Source organism: Chelonia mydas, chromosome 4 (assembly GCF_015237465.2).
Source record: "Chelonia mydas isolate rCheMyd1 chromosome 4, rCheMyd1.pri.v2, whole genome shotgun sequence".
Classification (NCBI taxonomy): Eukaryota; Metazoa; Chordata; order Testudines; family Cheloniidae; genus Chelonia; species Chelonia mydas.
In genome coordinates this window covers 110,575,997-110,592,150 of record NC_057852.1, presented here as the reverse complement: position 1 = coordinate 110,592,150, position 16,154 = coordinate 110,575,997, and the positions used below count along the sequence as shown (strand labels likewise).

Here is a 16,154-nt window from a genome sequence, read left to right as displayed (position 1 = left end):
ACCTTATAGGGGGATTTTCACCTCCCTACTCTAAAGAGTCCACTGAGCTCCCTCTAGCCATTATTCTTCCCATTGGCTGTGCCTGTGCTCCCTCTGTGGGTCTGTCTACACTGCAGCTGGGAGTAAGTCTCCCAGGATATGCCTACACTGCAATAAAACACACATTTGCTGGGCTGGATCAGCTGACTCTGGCTCATGGGGCTCAGGGCGGATGCAGAAGTGAGCTGTAGCTCATGAAAGCTTATGCTAAAATAAATTTGTTAGTCTCTAAGGTGCCACAAGTACTCCTTTTCTTTTTGCGAATACAGACTAACAGCTGCTACTCTGAAACCTGTAAACATACCCTCAGTCTCCTCAACACCAGATATGTAGTACAGTATTGCCAATATCAAGTGGTAACAAAGCATGAATGAAGCATCCCCCCCAAAAATAAAATCTTGAAAAATGGGGGGGGGGTTGTACTTATCTGCTTGTTTTTGAGCCTTTACAGGTTTATTTTTAATCTTTTCATATGGGCTAGACACTTTTTTTAAATGGAAGCTGAGATTCTCACATCATCATAGCAATGCAGGGCTGGAAGGGACCTCGAGAAATCATCAAATCCAGCCCCCTGCCTTGTGGCAAGACCAAACAAACCTACAGCATCCCTGACAGGTGTTTGTCCAACTTGTTTTTAAAAGCTTCCAATAACGGGAACTCCACGACCTCCCTTGGAAGCCTATTCCAGAACTTAACTACCCGTATAGTTAGGAAACAAATGGAGAACAATTGATCCCTGTCCTGTTTATAACAGCCCTTAACATATAAGACTGTTAGCAGGTTGCGCCTTGGTCTTCTTTTCTCAAGACTAATGTGCCCAATTTTTTCAACCTTTCCTTATACTGTACATCAAGTTTTCTAAACCTTTTAGTATCATTTTTGTTGCTCTCTTCTGGACTCTTTCCAATTTGTCCACATCCTTCCTAAATTGTGGCACCCAGAATTGGACACAGTACTCCCCCCTGGGGCCTCACAGTGCCAAGTAGAGTGGGATAATTACCTCCTGTGTCTTTACATACAACCTTCCAGTTAACCCCCCCGCCCCAAAATCACATTACCCTTTTTTGCAGCTGCATCACACTGATGACTCGTATTCAGTTCATAGTCCACTACAACCCCTTAATTCGTAGTCCACTACAACTGCTGATACTAGATCAGCAGTAATATCGCCTAGATGACAGTTATTCCCCATTTTGTAGTCATGCATTTGATTTTTCCTTCCTCATAATGTGATTCCAGGAGCTGGGGCATGATCATGAGGCTTGTTATAAAATCACAATCTGGCAATGTTAGAAGCACACACTAACCCGCATTGTTTAGGGTAGGGGTGGGGAACCTTTTTTCTATCGGGGCCATTGACCCACAGAAAAAATTAATTGTGGGCTAGACACGCGGAGGCTCGGGGCTTCCCCCTGTAGCAGGGCGAGCCAGTGCTTGTGGCTCCAGCCCCACAGGGTATGTGTGTGGGTGAAGACATAGACTCATAGACATTAAGGTCAGAAGGGACCATTATGATCATCTAGACTGACCTTCTGCACAATGCAGGCCACCGAATCTCACCCACCCACTCCTGCAATAAACCTCTCACCTATGTCTGAGCTATTGAAGTCCTCAGATCATGGATTAAAGACTTCAAGGTGCAGAGAATCCTCCAGCAAGTGACCCGTGCCCCATGCTACAGAGGAAGGCGAAAAACCCCCAGGGCCTCTTCCAATCTGCCCTGGAGGAAAATTCCTTCCCGACCCCAAATATGGCGATCAGCTGAACCCTGAGCATGTGGGCAAGATTCACCAGCCAGATACCCAGGAAAGAATTCTCTGTAGTAACTCATATCCCACCCCATCTAACATCCCATCACAGGCCATTGGACCTATTTACCATGAATAGTTAAAGATCAATTAATTGCCAAAATCATGTTATCTCATCATGCCATCTCCTCCATAAACTTATCTAGTTTAATCTTGAAGGCAGATAGGTCTTTTGCCCCCACTGCTTCCCTTGGAAGGCTGTTCCAGAACTTCACTCCGCTGATGGTTAGAAACCTTCGTCTAATTTCAAGTCTAAACTTCCGATGGCCAGTTCATATCCATTTGTTCTTGTGTCCACATTGGTACTGAGCTTAAATAATTCCTCTCCCTCCCTGGTATTTATCCCTCTGATATATTTATAGAGGGCAATCATATCTCCCCTCAGCCTTCTTTTGGTTAGGCTAAACAAGCCAAGCTCCTTGAGTCTCCTTTCTTAAGACAGGTTTTCCATTCCTCGGATCATCCTAGTAGCCCTTCTCTGTACCTGTTCCAGTCTGAATTCATCTTTCTTAAACATGGGAGACCAGAACTGCACACACTATTCCAGATGAGGTCTCACCAGTGCCTTGTATAACGGTACTAACACCTCCTTATCACTACTGGAAATACCTCACCTGATGCATCCCAAGACCACATTAGCTTTTTTCACGGCCATATCACATTGGCAGCTCATAGTCATCCTGTGGTCAACCAATACTCCAAGGTCCTCCTCCGTTACTTCCAATTGATGCGTCCCCAACTTATAACTAACATTCTTGTTATTAATCCCTAAATGCATGACCTTACACTTCTCACTATTAAAATTCATCCTATTACTATTACTCCAGTTTACAAGGTCATCCAGATCTTCCTGTATGATATCCCTGTCCTCTAAATTGGCAATACCTCCCAGCTTTCTATCATCCACAAACTTTATTAGCACACTCCCACTTTTTGTGCCGAGGTCAGTAATAAAAAGATTAAATAAGATTGGTCCCAAAACCAATCCCTGAGGAACTTCACTGGTAACCTCCCTCCAGCCTGACAGTTCACCTTTCAGTATGATCTGCTGTAGTCTCCCCTTTAACCAATTTTCATATTGACCCCCATCTTTTCCAATTTAACTAATAATTCCCCATTTGGCACCGTATCAAACGCTTTACTGAAATCTAGGTAAATTAGATCCACTGCGTTCACTTTTTCTAAAAAATCTGTTACTTTCTCAAAGAAGGAGATCAGGTTGGTTTGGCACAATCTATCTTTTGTAAAACCATGTTGTATTTTGTCCCATTTACCATTGACCTCAATGTCCTTAACTACTTTCTCCTTCAAAATTTTTTCCAAGACCTTGCATACTACAGATGTCAAACTAACAGGCCTGTAGTTACCCGGATCACTTTTTTTCTCTCTCTTAAAAATAGGAACTATGTTAGCAATTGTCCAATCATATGGTACAACCCCTGAGTTTACAGATTCATTAAAAATTCTTGCTAATGGGCTTGCAATTTCATGTGCCAATTCCTTTAATATTCTTGGATGAAGATTATCCGGGCCCCCCAATTTAGTCCCATTAAGCTGTTCAAGTTTCGCTTCTACCTCGGATATGGTAATATCTACCTCCATATCCTCATTCCCATTTGTCATGCTACCATTATCCCTAAGATCCTCATTAGCCTCATTAAAGACAGAGGCAAAGTATTTGTTTAGATATTGGGCCATGCCTAGATTATCCTTAACCTCCACTCCATCCTCAGTGTTTAGCGGTCCCACTTCTTCTTTCTTTGTTTTCTTCTTATTTATGTGGCTATAGAACCTTTTACTATTGGTTTTAATTCCCTTTGCAAGGTCCAACTCTACTTGACTTTTAGCCTTTCTCACTTTATCCCTACATGTTCTGACCTCAATAAGGTAGCTTTCCTTATTGATCCCTCCCATCTTCCACTCCCTGTATGCTTTCTGCTTTTTCTTAATCACCTCTCTGAGATGCTTGCTCCTCCAGCTTGGTCTACAACTCCTGTCTGTGAATTTTTCCCCTTTCTTGGGATGCAGGCTTCCGATAGCTTCCGCAGCTTTGACTTGAAGTAATCCCAGGCCTCCTCTGCCTTTAGATCCATAAGTTCTTCAGTCCAATCCACTTCCCTAACTAATTTCCTTAATTTTTGAAAGTCAGCCCTTTTGAAATCAAAAATCCTAGTTGCAGATTTATTTTTGTTAATCCTTCTGTTCAGTTTGAACTGAATTAGCTCATGACCACTTGAACCAACATGGAGGCTTGGGGCTTCCCTTAGTGTTGCCAACTTTCTAATTGCACAAAACTGAACACCCCTGCCCCACCCCTTCTCTGAGGCCCCAACCGCCACTCACTCCAGCCCTATCCCTGAACCGCTCGCTCCCCCCACCCTCACTGGGCTGGGGCAGGGGGTTGGAGTGCAGGAGGAGGTGAGGGCTGCATGGTTGGGGCCAGAAATGAGGGGTTCAGGGTGCAGGAGGGGGCTTTGGGTGGGGCAGGGGTGCAGGAGACGGTGAGGGCTCCAGCTGGGGTGTGGTGGAGGATGAGGTGTTTGGGATGCAGGAGGGGACTCTGGGCTGGGGCCAAGGGGATTGGAGTGTGGGAGTTGGCTCAAGGCTGGGGGAGGGGGTTGGTGTGCAGAAGCGGGTTCAGGGTGCTGGTTCTGGCTAGGCAGCACTTACCTCAGGTGGCTACCGGTGGGTGGTGCAGTGGGGTTAAGGCAGGCTCCCTGCCTGCCCTGGCTCCACGCAGCTCCCGGAAGTGACCGGCATGCCCGGCCCTTAGTCGAAGGCGTGGCTCGGCAGCTCTGTGCGGTGTGTGGTGCCCGTGCCTGCAGGCGCTGCCCTTGCAGCTCCCAAAGGCTCCCAGCCAATTGGAGCTGCGGAGCTGGTGCTAGGGGCTGGGTCAGCACATGGCGCTTCCCTAGGGGCCACAGGGACATGCTAGGTGCTTCTGGGAGCTTCACGGAGCCTGCCTTAGCCCTGCTGCGCCGCCAACCGGGCTTTTTAACAGCCTGGCAACCCTAGCTTCCCCCTGCAGTGGGGCGAGCCGACAGTCCCGGCTCCAGCCCCGCGGGGGAGCGCCGAGGCTGGGGGCTTCTGTGCCACGGCGCCAAGACTTGCTGTGGTGTGGATGAAATTAAGCAACGGGTCGGATCTGGCCCGCGGGCCATAGGTTCCCCACCCCTGGTTTAGGGCACCGCTCAGGGCACTCACTGGTGTCCAGATGTAACAAACATGGTTAATGTGGTACCCCCCCCCCCAATGGACAGCTTTGGCAATCTGCACCAAGTGGTAGGAGTGCTGGAACAGTTTTTATAATGGGAGTGCTGAGAACCATTCCGCCAAATTATACTGGAAACCACTTCAAGCCAGGGGGTGGGGCAGCACCCCCCACCCCCTTCGTTCCAGCAGCCTCTCTGCCGGTGTAGCGTCTGCTCTTCTTTCACCAGAAACCCAGCGCCCCGCCAGCCGTGCCCCACAGGCTGCGTGAAATCCGGCTGCGCCCCCTCCCGGCTGCGGTCCGCACCGCTCCCCGCACAGGCGGCTGTTCCTACGACTGTGTCCCCTCCCTCTCCCGCCAGCTCCCGGCTCTTCTACTACTGCACTCCCTCCCCCGGCTGTTCCGACTTCCCGGCCCGCTCACCCTTATCCTGGCTGTTCCTACGACTGCACTCCCTCCCCCGGCTGTTCCGACTTCCCGGCCCGCTCACCCTTATCCTGGCTGTTCCTACGACTGCACTCCCTCCCCCGCCTGTTCCGACTTCCCGGCCCGCTCACCCTTATCCTGGCTGTTCCTACGACTGCACTCCCTCCCCCGGCTGTTCCGACTCACGGCCCGCTCACCCTTATCCTGGCTGTTCCTACGACTGCACTCCCTCCCCTGGCTGTTCCCACTGCTACACGGCCCGCTAGCCCGAACTCTCCCGGCTGTTCTTACGACTGCTCAGTCGCCCGGCTGTTTTTGCAAGTGCCTCCTCCCCCTTCTTGCTTTTCGCTCCCCGACCGGAATTCTCGCGAGACTGCTCGTGGCGCTCGGGAGAAATTTGAACTCGGTAACGGTAGCAGCGCGGGAGCTGTGGCCGGGGCGCGAGGGCCGGAGCGGGGCCGACACCGACCGACGCGATAGATCAGCGCTTCCCAGCCCGGGGCCCGGCAGGTGAGAGGCGGCCGCTCCCCCGGGCGTGGGCGGGTGTTACCTGGTCCGACCACGCGAGTCCCCGGGGTCTCGCAGCTGCCGCCCCCCCTTCCTTCCGCACGGGCGGGGCGGCGCTGGGGGGAGCTGGGCGGGGCGGGACGGGGGGTGCAGGCTCCTGCATCCAGCGCAGCCGCCCCCCTCCGCCCTGTAGGTATGCGTGGGGAGGGTCAGTCGAAACGACTTGGCGAACTCGACAGACATTTGCAAAGGCGTTGGGAGAACTCCCCTTTAAACTCCTTGCTGCAAACAGTCCCCCAGCTCTGCCGCGTGGCCCGAGTGGTCCGTGGGCATGAGCAGGGCTGCGTGGGTCTTCTGGGCCCTGCAGCGGCCCCGTAGTGTTCCCTGGGAAATGACGTGCTCGTATCTCCCCAGCAATGGGAGCGGAGAAGAAGCTGCTGCAAATCAAAGATGCGTTCGAGATGGCTCAGAAACCTCATCAGAACCATGCAAAGCTAGTGGCAGCTTTGAAGCGTACCTACAATCAGGTGAATATCGTCCTAGGGATTGTCCACACGAGGAACAGAGGTGGAGGGAACACACTTTAAAATGCTGATTGAACTAAGGGCCATGGCCAACCTCCACACCTTCCATTGTAAGTGCAGCTTGTGCTGCTTCTGTGTGGCCTAGTGGGTAGAGCACTGGACTCGGGAGACCTGGGGTCTAGTCCCAGCTCTGCCACTGGCCTGTTGGGTGATCCTGAGCAAGTCACTTCTCTGCCCCGTGCCTCGGTTTCCTCATCTGTAAAATGGGGATAATACTGACTCCCTTTATAAACCATTTTGAGCTATGTGGATGAAAAACAAACTAGGTATTATTATTATTTTTGACCTTGCTTTCTCTAACATGCATAGCAGCATGTACATTAAAAAAAACCTAGAAACAAAGCTCTATCAAAAAACAGTTCACTACACTGCACACAATATTCTCCCCCAGGGAAGAAGATGAGAGAGTATGAACTACATATGACCGATGTTACTCACATTGTCTAATGCACTATTGGAAAGTAGTAAGGCACTACAGAGATGAAGTGGTATAAGAACCTCTATAGACTGGTGTAGACACACCAAGTTGTAGTTTTAATGTTTTAGCTTCTTGAGCTGAACTTACAGGGGAGCCTAGAGTTCAAACTATGGCATAAATTGTGACAGCTCAATTACTAAGCAGGACATTGTGCTGAAAGCACATTGTGCAGTGGATCTGTGCTTACAGTTTTAGACCTATAAAGACCTAAATTGGAGCTGCCTATCTGAGACACAATCTGTTTTCTGTGATTCTGTCATGGAAAGATTGTTAACATTCTGTGTTTGATATATTTCAGCTGAAGGATAGGATGGTTTTTCATGAGGAGTTTGTTCATTACCTTAAGTATCCTATGATAATCTACAAGCGGGAACCAGCAGTGGAACAAGTGATAAATTTTGCAGCTAAGTTTGTTACTTCATTTGATCAGCTGGAGAAAGAAGATGGTAATGAGGAAGAAGAAGAAAACTCACTTCTGAGTTATTTGTTTAATTTTCTGCTTGAGGTACCATGACAACATTTATCAAATTATTAATGTGATGGTGAAATTTCCATCTAAGGGAAAATCTTGGCATTGTAATGTATGTACCAAGTGAACACTATATAAATCTATGGCTTGGTCTAAACTTTACCAGCATAGCTAGGCTAGGGGAGTAATTTTTTTATTTTTTATTTTTGCCTGAAGTAGCTATGCCCGTAAAAGCCCTAGTGCAAATGTGCTCATATCCGTATAAAAGTTCTTATACAGTATCATTTATGCCAATTCCCCAAATAGGAATAAACTGTACTGATATAGTATCAGAGGGGTAGCCGTGTTAGTCTGGATTTGTAAAAGTGGCAAAGAGTTCTGTGGCACCTTATAGACTAATAGATGTGTTGGAGCATAAGCTTTCGTGGGTGAATACCCACTTCGTCGGATGCAAGTAGTGGAAAGCAGTTTCTCCTCCCTTTGTGTTCACACCTCAACTGCTAGAAAAGGGCATCATCTTCCCTGATTGAACTAACCTCTTTTTCCCTAGCCTGATTCTTGCTTGCATATTTATACCTGCCTCTGGAAATTTCCATAACATGCATCTGACGAAGTGGATATTGACCCACGAAAGCTTATGCTCAATACATCTGTTATAGACTAACAGGTCTATAGTTCAGTCAGGGAGGATGAGGCCCTCTTCTAGTAGTGTGAACACCAAAGGAGGGGAAACTGCTTTCCATTACATGCATCCGACGAAGTGGGTATTCACCCAGGAAAGCTTATGCTCCAACAAATCTGTTAGCCTATAAGGTGCCACAAGACTCTTTGCTGCTTGTACTGATATAAGCACTGCCATGCAGATATATTATGTCTGCACTAGGAGAGTTTTGCTCGTTTAAGTATACCAATGTAGTTAAATCAGCAAAACTTTCTAATGTAGATCTTGCCTAAATAGGGCATTCATTATTGTACTATTTTATTATTATTTTAATGAAATTTAAGTGTTCCAATAACAAGAAATCACAAATAGAAGTATGTTTGCTTTTGAAATTGGTAGCTTCAGAAAACTACAAAACTTGTTTTTTGGGAGGGGACTGTCTATGTGACTACAATGGCCAATCAAAATTGGTAATACTAAAACAATGATTTCCCCCCCCCCATTTTCAAAGAACAATCAGGCTCTTCATATTCAGTTTTGGTTTATTGGGGGCTGTGAGGAAGCATATTATAGTTAGTGTTGTATAATACTTATTAGGAAATACTTGTTCTTTTACAGTTTAAGGCCCAAATCCTGCAAAGACTTTGCTTAATTTTACTACCATGATTTCTGTGGGACTGCTCACAATAGTAAAGTTAAGCATATGTATAAGTCTTTGTAGATATACAGTCTAAGTTGTGATTTATTGGCTCTAGAGTAAAAATGTGTATTTGTTGTGTACCCACAGTATTAAGTAGCTATACATCAATATGTATGTGTGATGTAACAATGAGGGAAAGTTATACATGATGTATAACTTGTTTGTTGTATCGTACTTGTGGTCAAAATCATAACCCTTTGGTCACTGTCTTGATGACTTTTGTTTTTAGTCTCACAGTGCGAACAGCCATGCTGTTAGACTTCGAGTGTGCCAGCTTGTTAATAAGCTTTTGGGAAGTATGCCAGAAAATGCCCAGATTGATGATGATCTCTTTGATAAAATTAATGAAGCCATGCTAATTAGACTGAAGGATAAGATTCCAAATGTGAGAATCCAAGCTGTACTGGCATTGGCTAGACTTCAGGATCCTAGTGATGAGAACTGTCCTGTGGTTAATGGTGTGTTTGTATATCCTTTTTTATAATCTTTTCTTTTAGTAAGCACAGTTGACTTAATCTCTTCTAAAATTTTCTTTGTAGGTATTGACTAAACCTGAAATTGTACAAAAATGTAGCTGTCATTTGTTTATTCATTCTAGTAATGCAATTGTGTGTGGATATGGATATATATAAATAGGATAGAAATTCTTTGAATCTGTAACATTTAAAATTTACTTAACATATTAAACTAGTTAATCTAGTAGCATAAAGGGCCATACAGTAAAACACAAATCAAAATAAAGATGTTAGCTGAATAGACTGCCAACCCAATATTGCACCATCAAATAAAAGGCTTTTTAAATGCCGACAAAAGGTTGAGAGAAGTGAGATTTAACAGATAAAGTAATGCAAAGTAAAAAATCAGAATAAGCCTGCCAAAACAAGTGGGCTTTCTGTTGTGCCTGAAGTCAGCTGGTGAAGATTGCAGTTCTTGGTTTATAGGGGAGTGTTCCACAATCAAAGACCCTGAACTGAAAGTTCTGCTTGAGGCTTGGTCTTGAGGGAAGCTGAGGCCTGGGACCCTTAACTGACACAAAAGGTCATTGCTTGTTATAGTTAGGGCTTAGAGTGTTCTACAAAGTGCCTACAGCATAAGGGTTATACAGAGAGAATTTTTAATTAATTTGAACTATTTCTCATGTTGTGTTTGCAGGCATCTCGAAGATGGGTTTTATGTTATGATGATGATTATTTTTTAAGAAATGCAATGCTAATGACTGATATTTTCTTTTCAGTTTACAACGCTTTGCTTGAAAATGATTCAAGTTCAGAAGTGAGACGTGCAGTGTTGTCATGTATTGCCCCATCAGCTAAGACTTTGCCAAAAATTGTAGGCCGCACTATGGATGTAAAAGAGGCTGTCAGGAAACTGGCATATGAGGTAAACCGGTCTCTTAATTTCAGTTTCAAGGCTTTAAGAGACTTGGTATATGTTTTTATAAAGCTTATAAGGTATTTCCAGGAAGAAAAGTAGCTAAAATGGGTAGTGTGTTCAGTTACCAGAAAAGTCACTGCATAAGAGAGTGATAGCTTAAAGGAATCTTTCAAGTAGCATCTCCTGAACCTTTAGAAGTAGTAGTCATTTTTTTTTCATTCATGATATAACCTTCATGGAGCTCCATTGTAAAAGTGGTGTATGGTAGAGTACGTGGGCTTGCCAGCTCTTCAGGAACAGAAAGCATAAATAGTCCATCCCCTTACTACCTATTAGTCTCTCTCTACCCATCCACATTTGTGGCTGTGAATCAAACTTTAGATCTGTATTTATAGCTATTGTTTCCTAAAACCTGGCTATTGGTATTGGAGTGGTACTTGTTTGGAGTGTGCTTTTTGTACTATTGTAATACGAATGACTAGTAATAGTATTGTGGTGGCACTCACATGTGCTAGGTGCTGTTTAAAACACAAAAGAGAAAATGCTTCCTGCCTCAAAGAACTTATAGTCTGAAGGAAAAGAAACTACCACATACAAGCAAAATATTTGGGATGATTAACAAATGTTAATTATATCTTAAATAGTTTGTCTGATAGAGTCCCTCAACAATCTAACTTGTTTTTGGGCTGAATCCTCATATTGGTGGACTTGGAAGAAAAAAAAATTGGGTTTAATTAATGTAGCAGTCTTGTTTCTATCATTACAGACGCGTTTGGCTTCTCTGTTTAGTGCTTTAAAGGGAAAGTCACTCTTATTCAGAGTGTTACTTGTGAATCTTTTCCCTTAAGCCAGGAAGGAAAGAAGACTTAAACTCCAATTCTGCACTGAGAGCTAAGCAATTCTGCACTGAGAGCTAAGCAGAGCTGTGCTGAGGAAAAATGAAGTGGGGTGGGGGTGGGAGGAAGAGGTGAAGGGGCGGTCTGGTTGCTCAGTTATGTTAAGGATCATAGATATCAGTGCTTTATTAGTGTGTCTAGGATTATGGCAAGAGGGCTGATTTATAGTTGCTGTGGAAACAATAAATGAATTTTTTAGCTTTGTGTGTTTAAATTCTTAAATATTCTATTAGGGTTTTTCGCATTCAGAACCATAAAGAGAGCTTGCGGTGTTGAATTTCAAGTTGCTAGGTGTAATTTATAGACATGCTTTTGATAGTAAAATATCAATGTCTACTTAATTTTTTTTTAAGGTTTTGTCAGAAAAAGTTCACATGAGAGCTTTGTCCATAGCTCAGAGAGTAAAACTACTGCAGCAAGGACTTAATGACAGATCTGGTGAGAGAACTATTTGAATTTCTGAGTGTGTTTTGGCTTATAGGGTATCCATTTCATTAAATGTTTATTTTTCAGGTATTTAAAAAAATACGCTAAAAGAAAATGCGGAAGATATAGTATAAAAGTAATATGAAGGCAGAATACTACAGGCTGTAGGTACATAATAGAGTTCAGTTAGGTCATAGAGGATTTCAGGGAGTCATACAATGTCACAATTTTTTTATATGTGTAAAATGTGAACAGTTTAATGCAAAGTTTTGTATTGTGATTTTTACTAAGTTTTCTTAGGGTTGCCAGGTGTCCGGTTTTCGACTGGAATGCCCGGTTGAAAAAGGACTCTGGTGGCTCCAGTCAGCACTGCCGACAGGACTGTTAAAAGTCCGGTTGCATGCAGGCAGGCTTCCTACCCAGCTCCATGCAGTTCCTGGAAGCGGCGACATATCCCTCTGGCTCCTAGGCGCAGGGGCAGCCAGGGAAGCACCACTTGCTGCCCCCTCCTGGAGCGCCGGCTCTGTAGCTCCCATGGGCCAGGGAACACCTGGCTGCCCCTGTGCCTAAGAGCCAGAGGGACATGTCGCTGCTTCCAGGAGCCACCTGAGGTGAGCGCCGCCCAGAGCCCACACCCCCTCTTATGCCCCAACACCCTGCCCAGCCCTCTCCTGCACCCAAACTCCCTCTTGGAGTCTGCAACCCAACCCCTTGCCCCAGCCCGGAGCCCCCTCATGCACTCTGAACCCCTTGGCCCCAGCCTAGAGCCAATTCCTTCATCCCCAGCCTCACCCCCTCCCAACCCCCAGGCCCAGCCCAGAGCCCCCTCCCATACCCCAACCCCCTCATCCCGGCCTTACCGCAGAGACCGCATCCCCAGCCCAGAGACCATGCCCCCTCCCACACTCTGAACCCCTTGGCCCCGGCACAGAGCCCCCTCCTGCACCCTAAACCCCTCATCCCTGGGCCCACCCCAGAGTCCGCACCCCCAGCCAGAGCTCGCACCCCAAACTCCTCCCCCAGTCCTGTGAAAATGAGTGAATGAGCGAGGGCGGGGGGAGAGCGAGTGACGGAGGAAGGGGGATGGAGTGAGCAAGTGGTGGGGCCTCTGAAAAGGGGCGGGACAGGGCAAGAGTGTTTCTATTTGCAAAAAAAAAAAAAAAAGTTGGAAACCCTAGTTTATCTAGATATACTGAGCAGAGTAAACTCAGTCCATAACTTTACCAAACATTACACTCTAGATATGGTCATTAGATCTGATGCTAAATTCAGAAGAGCAGTTCTGCAATCCTTGTTTATCTAGCTGTAGCTAGGACTTCTCAGACCTTCCTATTAATTTGGGAAATGCTAGCTATGTACCACAAGTAGGTCTGTATGGACACAGATTTAAAAAATGTTATTTTATGGTAATTGTTTCTTCAAGCTGTTTTATCCATGTCTCATGAGTATCTGTCTGTCCCCACTCCTTTGGAGTTCATTTCTTTTGATATTTGAAATGTATGAGGGAACCGAGAGGTTGGGGCTGCTCTGCTATATGTGGTCTCATGGGGGGAGAAGAAGCACAGAAACATGCAAAACACAAGCATGGCCAGCAGAACGCTGTTGGTTAAGAGATTGTAATCTCACACGCATGCTGTTTGTGCACACCACAAGTGGGATCCACACAGACAAAACATCTAGAAGGACTACAATTCTCATAATAATAAGAACATAAGAATTGCCATACTGGGTCAGACCCAGGATCCATCTAGCGCAGTATCCTGTCTTCTGACAATGGCTGGCCCAGATGCTTCAGAGGGAATGAACAGAACAGGGCAGTCAAAGATTTAGGGACACCCAGACCATGGGGTAACATGACCATCTTGACTAATAGCCATTGGTGAATCTGTCCACCATTCCTTACAGTAATGTAAGTAGCTGCTCTTTTTCTACAGTAGTACTACATCAGTTTTTGTTTCCTTATGGTCTTCATGTATGCATTAGTTTCTAAGAATCCCAGAGTACCAAAAGTATATGGGGAATGTACTTAATCCTGTGAATATAAATTCAATTCTTCTATGAATAGATGCTGTTAAGGAGGTGGTGCAGAAGAAACTTCTTCAAGCCTGGTTACGGTTGACTGAGGGGGATGTCTTAGAATTGCTTCATCGGTTGGATGTAGAAAACTGCCCCAAAGTGGCTGTCTCAGTGCTTAATGCCATGTTTTCGTTATCTCCACTTAATGACTTAGTTCAAAATTGCAAAAACCTTGATAACAGGTATGTAAATCAGCTTTGTGTATCTAAAAGATTAACATTTTTCAACTTTCAGCATGGGATATCAGTTTATTGGGGTCTTTTTAATGGGAAAGGAGAAACTGTTCTGTGTGCTGGGAAATGAAGTCCGTGAACATCATAGTGATTATTACGCATTTGACCATCTTTAATGTCTGTCTTCTCTTTTTTTTCTTTTCTTTTTTTTGATTGTGAACTTGGCCCTTTTAAATAACAAAGTTTAAAACATTTGAGCCAAATCAGCTGGGAGAATTTTTTAAATAGAAAAATTTCAGTGATAATTAGAAAGTGTTTAAGAACATGCTGCTAGGTGCCTGAAAAGCCACAATCCCACTATTGAGAGAGAAGGCTACACTGGTTAACAAAACAGCCTGGCTTACAGGGGAAGTTCAAGCAGAAATACAAAATAATATACAGCAAAAGGAAAAAAGGGGAAGTTGATAGCAATGAATGTATAGTAGAAACTAGAAATTGTAGAAAATTGATGAGGGAAGCAAAAGGTTACAAGGATAACTCTATAGCCAGCAGAGTTCAGGACCATAAGGAGGTTTTGTTTTTTTTTTTTTTTAAGTATTGGAAACAAAAGGAACCTTAACAATGGTAACTGTCCTTATTCAATGGAAGTGGCAGAATTGTCAATAGTGCAGAAGAACTGGAAGGGTTTAATAAATTGTTTTGAATTTGGGGAGAAAAACAGATGATGTCATGTTCAATGAGGATGAAATACTTTAATATCCTCCTAAGCTACTATTGGAATGAAACAGCAGCAACTAAAATTAGATGTTTTTAAATCAGCAGCTCTGGATAACTTGCATCCAAGAGTTTTAAAAGAGCTGGCTGAGAAGTTCTCTGGATTGCTAATACAGGGGGTCCCCTGTATATATCGGGATTGCATTATTGAAAAGGGCAGCGGATACCAAAACGATGTATACCGGGGAATAATGGGATAAAAGGGGGAGGCATTTTCAATGTCACCACGCTCGCCTTTGACTATGCTCTTTTCGCCTAAACTGTACCTTTTCACAATGACAGGTTATACAGTACACATTTTACGCATAAAACATTGAATAAAATAATATAGAACCCTACTGACACCGTTCAAACACATAGAACATTTTAATAAAGTAATACATTATAAAGGTGTCAATTATGCTAAACATAGGTAGAAGTGGCTGGCTTTTCCATGGCTGGCTTTTTGGTTGCAGAAGTCTTTAAAAAGGATTTTATCGACATCTGCTCTCCTGCATGAATCTTTGAACGATAAAAAGAAAAGGAGTACTTGTGGCACCTTAGAGACTAACCAATTTATTTGAGCATAAGTTTTCGTGAGCTATAGCTCACTTCATCGGATGCATTCAGTGGAAAATACAGTGAGGAGATTTATTTACACAGAACATGAAAAAATGGGTGTTGTTATACACACTGTAAGGAGACTGATCACTTAAGATGAGCTATTACCGGCAGGAGAGCTGGGGGGAGAAAACCTTTTGTAGTGATAATCAAGGTGGGCCATTTCCAGCAGTTAACAGGAACGTCCGAGGAGCGGGGGGGGGGAGGAATAAACATGGGGAAATAGTTTTACTTTGTGTAATGACACATCCATTCCCAGTCTCTATTCAAGCCTAAGTTAATTGTATCCAGTTTGCAAATTAATTCCAATTTAGCAGTCTCTCGTTGGAGTCTGTTTTTGAAGTCTTTTTGTTCTAATATTGCGACCTTTAGGTCTGAAATCGAGTGACCAGAGAGATTGAAGTGTTCTCCAACTGGTTTATGAATGTTATAATTCTTGACATCTGATTTGTGTCCATTTATTCTTTTAGGTAGAGACTGTCCAGTTTGACCAATGTACATGGCAGAGGGGCACATGATGACATATATCACATTGGTAGATGTGCAGGTGAACGAGCCTCTGATAGTGTGGCTGATGTGATTAGGCCCTATGATGGTGTCCCCTGAATAGATATGTGGACACAGTTAGCAACAGGCTTTGTTGCAAGGATAGGTTCCTGGGTTAGTGGTTCTGTTGTGTGGCGTGTGGTTGCTGGTGAGTATTTGCTTCAGGTTGGGGGGCTGTCTGTAGGCAAGGACTGTCCTGTCTCCCAAGATTTGTGAGAGTGATGGGTCGTCCTTCAGGATAGGTTGTAGATCCTTGATGATGCGTTGGAGAGGTTTTAGTTGGGAGCTGAAGGTGATGGCTAGTGGCGTTCTGTTATTATCTTTGTTGGGCCTGTCCTGTAGAAGGTGACTTCTGGGTACTCTTCTGGCTCTGTCAGTTTGTTTCTTCACTTCAGCAGGTGGGTAT

The 16,154-nt window shown here is 44.6% G+C and overlaps 1 protein-coding gene across 4 annotated transcripts in view; it reads left to right on the top strand.

Moving 5' to 3' along the window:
* The first annotated feature begins 3,632 nt into the window (after window positions 1-3,632).
* Window positions 3,633-16,154, top strand: part of NCAPG (non-SMC condensin I complex subunit G) — a 42,706-nt gene continuing 30,184 nt past the window's right edge. For 2 of the 4 annotated variants that reach the window (XM_043544608.1, XM_037898013.2), the window contains exons 1-7: window positions 3,633-5,994; window positions 6,406-6,518; window positions 7,352-7,558; window positions 9,113-9,341; window positions 10,118-10,263; window positions 11,507-11,591; window positions 13,645-13,837. In XM_043544608.1, coding sequence (XP_043400543.1) covers window positions 6,408-6,518; window positions 7,352-7,558; window positions 9,113-9,341; window positions 10,118-10,263; window positions 11,507-11,591; window positions 13,645-13,837 — 971 coding nt within the window. In that variant the 5' untranslated portion in view covers window positions 3,633-5,994; window positions 6,406-6,407. Of the gene's footprint in view, window positions 5,995-6,405; window positions 6,519-6,578; window positions 6,842-7,351; window positions 7,559-9,112; window positions 9,342-10,117; window positions 10,264-11,506; window positions 11,592-13,644; window positions 13,838-16,154 lie in introns of those variants that run through there. The other 2 variants (XM_043544609.1, XM_043544610.1) reach the window with 2 other exon arrangements.